The 6,976-nt window shown below is 30.9% G+C and overlaps 2 protein-coding genes across 2 annotated transcripts in view; both read right to left on the bottom strand.

The window, feature by feature from the left end:
- The window catches only part of LOC111625675 (coatomer subunit alpha-like), a 28,578-nt gene extending 26,045 nt beyond the window's left edge, over positions 1 to 2,533 (bottom strand). Inside the window, exon 1 of the mRNA XM_023368890.1 lies at positions 2,257 to 2,533. Within this exon, the coding sequence (XP_023224658.1) occupies positions 2,257 to 2,484 (228 nt within the window). The 5' untranslated portion in view covers positions 2,485 to 2,533. The remainder of the gene's footprint in view (positions 1 to 2,256) is intronic.
- A 1,997-nt stretch (positions 2,534 to 4,530) lies between these two features.
- The window catches only part of LOC111625690 (coatomer subunit alpha-like), a 9,075-nt gene continuing 6,629 nt past the window's right edge, over positions 4,531 to 6,976 (bottom strand). The window contains exons 2-3 of the mRNA XM_023368900.1: positions 5,209 to 5,593; positions 4,531 to 4,706 (exon numbers count right to left, since the gene is read on the bottom strand). Of these exons, the coding sequence (XP_023224668.1) occupies positions 4,531 to 4,706; positions 5,209 to 5,593 (561 nt within the window). The remainder of the gene's footprint in view (positions 4,707 to 5,208; positions 5,594 to 6,976) is intronic.

Genomic DNA, 6,976 nt, shown 5'->3' with positions numbered 1-6,976 from the left:
AGAGCCTTTACTACATGAAAATGAAAATTAATGAATACACTGTGTACAGTAATTTACCTGATAAGACAGACCTCAGAAAAATACTTTATGAGAGCTTTTATACTTTTATAAAGCTGTCTATAATGAAAATTAATTAACTAAGGATTTTTTTGCCCTGCCAGGGTGTGGCCGAGTTATCCGGAGTGCCGGGTTATCGAGAGCCGAGTTTTTGAGGTTCTACTGTACTTAGACCTGTCGCTATTACCAACTGATGAGGGACTATTTTTCCATTGGAAAATAGTCCGAAATGCATTTTGGATTTTTACGGTTTTTATACTTATGTAATCATCTTATTGTACAACCCTATTTGTTTTATTAAATTTTTTTTTTTACTTTGATTTTTGAGCGTTTGTGCCCTTTGTCATTGGTGTGATAAGCCCTTCCTATTATCTACTTTATGGTTATAGATATTTTAATTAATTAATTTAATTATACTAAGAGCTAAAAGCAATTTCTGCAATTGATGAGATATGTTTTATTCTGAAAAAGAGGATTAATGCCGATATCTGCTATTAATTAAAGATCTTTTGAAGAAGTGGGGGATGTCAGATCAATGTTCTTAGAATGGCATACAAACCAGGTTGAGATTATAGGCTTGGGGATCTCTACAATTACAATGCTATTAATTCTGAAAATTCTGAAGAAGAGAGAAAAGCAATTGATATTAGACAGATTATTTAACCCCCACAAACAAAAAAAAACATAACTAATAAAAATGCAAGTCTGTGTGTATATGTATTATTAAATAAACGTAGTAAGAAAGTATATATTTTTTATTTTTTGGGGTCTCTAGAACGAATTAATCAAATTCCCATACAAACCTATGGTAAATTCATAATTGGTTAACAAATAATTCAAATAGCAAACAAAGTCTTGGAACGGATTATCGGTTCGTTAACCGATCACACACCGTACAAACTTGTAATGAAGACTAACCACAACACTAACATAGCAAAGGTGATGTCATCGTGACTTTGGAACACATTTAGGACCACTATTCTTTTGACTTTTTGATCATTATCAACACATATGGAAAGGTCACTATTGTCTCATTCAGAGCTATAATCTTACCCTTAATTTTAATATCTCTTGGAAGTTTTGAAATAAAATGGTTTTATTCTAAACCTAACTTTTTGTAGTATAAATATGGTTTTATATGGTTCCATAATATCATGTTTATATATAATTTTGTTTTAAAGTTATTCTGAATCAATCTACCTAACATTTTAAATAACTTTATATAAAATACCAAGTCCAAATTATAGTAACGGTCATACAAAAACCAGATTAACCATCAGGCTATAACTTATGTAATTAATTACACAGATATTAAGTAATTCCATGTCTATACTTTTCTTATGATCATATATATGTAATAAGAAATTAAATTAATTAGCCAAGTTCTAACCCAACAGTTAATCCAGGTTTATTGTTTAATTAACCCACCATCAATCTATCATCCAATATATTTGCTTATATCAAGCCTCAAAAATTATGTTTTATATATGCCCATAACTGCTTTAATATGCCAAAGGTGCGGCTCTAATACAGCTGGATAAGAAGGCTAACGGAACACCATTTCATTCGAAACGGGCTACATCACTTACACAGCCACTTTAAAGCTGCTTTACTGGGCAACACACCTAAGTTACTTTTAGGTAACTTCTATCTAGTTAGGATATATCAACCAATTTTCAAGAAAAATATGTTTTTGATATAATTATTTACTTCTTGTTTCATTCTTTAAACATTTTAATAGCTAAGAATCAAAATTCGTTTGCATTTGCTATTGTCTAGGGCAGGCTGTGGTTCTCAATCCATGGTCCAAGGAACATGGGTGCTCCATGAAGCTACTTCAAGTGTTCCATGAAAAAATCAAATATACAATTAAAAATTGTTGCAAAAGAAACATCAATACAATGTAAAATAATTTTTGTATGGGAATGTAATCAGCAAACGCCAATGTCGTCATCTACTAGACCTAGTGCACTTGATTTCAAAAAGTTTGCCACCCCTGCTTTAAAGCTGATGTATTGTGAGTGTTACACGGAAAAAAATGCCAAAGTTTAGTGTTCCTCGACTTCAAAAAAACTGAGATCCACTGGTCTAGGGGGGTTGGGTGTAACATTTGGAAGGTTCAAACTCTTCATTCAGAAGTGCAATTTTAGCTTCGCGGAATCTTGTAAGTTTCAACACATGGCTAACGGATTAAATTACCTTAATTTTATAATCATCGCCTCCGGAAACGAAGAGTGGTTGTTGATTATGGAAGCAAATTCCTCTAACGGGTCCATCGTGTTCGTCGAACTTGTCTAAGAGAGTGCACATTCGGTAATCCCACAACTGAATTACGCCATTGTGAAGACTGGCCAGGATCCATGGCCTTTTCGGATGGAAACTCAAGCCTTTAACTCGTGCCGATTTCGTTTCGAATTTGGTCAACATCTTTTCTTGTCTGTCCTAGCTTTCTCGTTAACGCCACGTCTATCACTTTCTTTACTTCTCTACCGGTATTCGGATTAGAAGATTTTTAAATAATAATATTGTTACAAATTATGTAATGACATTCAGAGTCACATGATTGTCAGTACAGTGGGTGATCGGCTAACAAACAGATTGGTTAATAAACAAATCGGATAACAAATACTTTTGCGAAAGATTTTTATGATTGGACAATGAACACATGATTGGATAATGAACACTTCAATGAACAAACATAAAAAGAAGTGACGGAAATAGCAAATACCAACCGATTTTCCTTTATTTTCAGGTAAGTTTTTGGAGCGTGGGAGACGTCAATGTTGACGTTCAACCCGATATATACTGATTAGATAGTATCCCTCGAACTTTGAAATACTCCCTTGTAATTCCAACCTTTTATTTTTCTGACAAACAATTCTTTTATAGTATTTGTGAGACTGCCGGGCGGGCACTCGTTATGTTTTGTGTCGGTTTTTATTTTCGAAAGGTGAGAGTATAATAGCAAAGGCAGAGAGTGGACAGAAGATGTCTGATGTTGCTGGACAGTATGGCTTGAACAAATCTACAGTAGGGCACAGTTCAGGTACAGTTCAATCTTATCTAAGAAAGATACAGTATAATCAAGAAGACTCAAGCAGCTAAAGGAGTAACAAAAATTACATCTGAGAAATAAAGAACATTGAAGAGCTCATAATGGAACCTGAAATGGATCTGATGACAGAAGAATGCCAAGAACTCTTGAATGGAGAACACCAAAAACTTGATGAGATATTTAAATTAATTAAAATATCTATAACCATAAAGTAGATAATAGAAAGGGCTTATCACACCAATGACAAAGGGCACAAATGCTCAAAAATCAAAGTAAAAAAAAAAATTTAATAAAACAAATAGGGTTGTACAATAAGATGATTACATAAGTATAAAAACTGTAAAAATCCAAAATGCATTTCGGACTATTTTCCAATGGAAAAATAGTCCCTCATCAGTTGGTAATAGCGACAGGGATGAGGGACTATTTTTCCATTGGAAAATAGTCCGAAATGCATTTTGGATTTTTACGGTTTTTATACTTATGTAATCATCTTATTGTACAACCCTATTTGTTTTATTAAATTTTTTTTTTTACTTTGATTTTTGAGCGTTTGTGCCCTTTGTCATTGGTNATACTTCTTTTCTTTATCTTAATTATTCATTAATAATGAAATAATTTTCCTCCTTTTTTTTTTAGCTGAAAATCTTACATCACCTCAATTACTAACTTCTTTGATTTCTTGAAACTGATTTATGAAAGTCAGGGATAATCTTGTCTCAATAATATTTGCTATAAAGCCTTGTTTATTATCTATATTTAATTTTTTTTTAATGTCTTTTCTGATACAGAACTATTGTGACTAACTCTATATATATTGCTATTTTACAATAGAGTATTCAGCATGTTCTATTCAGGACTATAAGTAGTTATATAAAATTCCAAACAATTACATAAAGTAAACTTTTGGTCAGTCCAATTTTCAAATTCCACTTTCTGAAGGTTATGATTTCACAGTTAGCTGTTAGTGGTTCCATATGACAGGTATATAGAACCCTAGACATAAACATGTTTAGCACATATGTGGTGTTGAGATAGTATAAAATGGAGAATTGCAATTCTTTTAAATGTATAAGTTAAAAATGGTGGCAACACAATTAAAATCTCAGAATAATTACCATATACCTAAACATTAGTTTTATCAATAAAAATACTCAAGAATATTTTGAAATATGATAAACTGAAGACCATAAACTGAAATTGTGCTATTTGAGTAACATATAAATTGAGATTATGCATATATTCATGTTAAACTTTAATAGTAATCCAAAGATTCAATCTAACTAAAGGTTTTTATTGTATTAAAAAATTACTAAAAGATTCTTGAAAAGTTGATCACAATTATTTCAATCATGCCATATAATTTTATATTACATTATAAAGTAAATGAGTAAAGAATTAGATTTAGCCTGTAAATATTACCTTGGATGAAAAATCACACATGATACATTATTGTAATGTCCTCTGCAAGTATCTACTTCCCAAGCTTTGGCCTCATTCATTCTCCAAAGTTTTATTTGTCTATCATCAGCTCCTGATACAATAAGTGATACTTTTGGATGAAATCCTGCCCAATTTACTCCTCGATCATGTCCTAAACAAAATAATTTAATAAATATTTATATATGAAAACTGTTTCTTAGAATATTTGCTAACTTAAATAACATAAATAACTTATAACTTAACATTAACATAAAGTACTCAGCAAATCACCAAATATATAAATAACACCTTATCTTTGCTGAGAAATATATTTATTTCAAAAACAAACGTTTTCAGCCTGATTTATAGGCCATCATCAGGTTGAGAACAAAACTGAAATTAATGGAATGCTTTAATTCCAATTTCGTTCTCAAGCTGATGATGGCCTGTAAATCAGGCTGAAAATGTTTGTTTTTGAAATAAATATTTCTCGGCAAAGATAAGGTGTTATTTATATATTTATAAATTAACTTTATTTTATATCGTAAAAAATTAACATTTCAAATATTTTTGCTTTGAAATTTCTTTCAAAAATGCTAATTATGAATTTATTGAATAACTGAAAAACAAATATTGAAATAAATGAAAAACATATCTTTGAAGAAAATTCTCACCTTCTAAAACATGCTTCACAATAGCATCAGATGTTCCAAATAAATCAGTGTGGCCAGGATTTTTTAAGTGCTCCTCCAATCCACCTGGACCAGGTGCTACATTTTTCTTTCTTAATCCTGATATATCCCATACTCTAACAGTTTGATCTAGAGATGCAGAAACTACCATATCTTCAGATGAATGAAACTGTGCGCACATGACATAGTGGTTATGCCCAGTGAGCACACAAATACATGTACGAGATTGCCAATTCCAAATGCGAATAGTTTGGTCATCTGATGCACTTAGGATCCAAGGATATTCGTGATGGAATGTTGTAGTACGAATGTAATCCAAATGACCAAGTAAAGTAAAAATACATCTACGTTGTTTATAATTCCAAACCTGTAAAAAGAGAATTTTAATTTGAAATTTGTATACATTTACAAATATACAAGCATTTCATATACAGGATGTATATGAAATGTAAATTAAAGTCTTTATACACTGACTTGTGAATGACACACAACATACAGTAATGGAAGCAATCCAAAGACCAAGAAAACAAGAAATAAACATTTTATAAACAAACACATGAGAAATGAATAAGGACATATGAATGAACACAGCACAAATACAATTACCAGTTTTCTGTTTTACTGTCTGTGTTCAATATGCACATTAGTATTTTACATTTTCTATTCATATTATTCATATACACCAGAAGTCCTTTTGTACTAAATCCAGTCATAATGTACAACTTTGTAATTGACTTTTTTAAAACTGTATAATGATTGTTTTCAAGAAAGGCGTGGTAACTTTCAAATTTTACTGCAGATTCGTGAATTTTACTCCAATGGCCAATTATCAAACCTATTATTAAACCTATCATATTTATATGTTTAAAACAATCTATACCAATCAGCATAACTCATTATTAAAATAATTTTGTATAAACTTATAAATGTAAACTTTTATTCAGAATTAAATCCTCATTTTTAAACACGTATTTGACTACTGATAAACCATATACAGAAGAGAGAAACAATAATTATTAGAAAAATATGATTAGAATAAATGATTTCAAATTGTTAACAATCATGACTGTAAATATCTCTATCTGAATAAACAATAGAAGAAATCAAGAATAGATAGTAGGCTTGGTATAGTCTGGAACACAGAGAAAATAAATGGTGGTCCCTTTTAGGCAGACTTTGTCTTCAATTTTATCTATATATATAAAAATGAATGTATGTCTGTCTGTTCGTCCTTCATGCATTACCACACCATTTATCCAATAGCCATGAAACTTTGGGAAGTTGTTTAATATACTCTGGCGAAGGTTTGTGGCATAGTACGATTGCCATAAAACTTTGGAAAGTTTTTTTAATTTTTTAATACACTCCCGCAAAGTACATTTATCCTACGATAGATGGCGCGCGTTTACACAAGCATTAGCGCACAGTGTGTCCGATCGATTTCAAATTGTGAAGACCATTTCCCCCCTTAAAAATATATCTCTATATATGCATTTGTGAACTGTTATTTACAATATTTATAATAATTTTTGTTTAATCACTTTATTTCAACTTTTTTTTGCTAATTATGTATTCGCTCGAGCTTCGTTAAAACCTTAACTGTACCCCGAACAACAACCGAAGTTGTAGGAAGAAATTCGCGTATTTTACCGATCTAGGTATCCCCCCTTTTCCAAATTTTAATATCGACTCAAAATAATTTAAAAAGACAAATTACAATAAAACGGTTTATTATCCAACTATCAGAAAT

Source organism: Centruroides sculpturatus, unplaced genomic scaffold (genome assembly GCF_000671375.1).
Source record: "Centruroides sculpturatus isolate CEXI.00-Female unplaced genomic scaffold, Cexi_2.0 scaffold338, whole genome shotgun sequence".
Lineage (NCBI taxonomy): Eukaryota > Metazoa > Arthropoda > Arachnida > Scorpiones > Buthidae > Centruroides > Centruroides sculpturatus.
The sequence above is the reverse complement of the archived record's forward strand: the minus strand, read 5'-3'. Positions and strand labels throughout refer to the sequence as shown.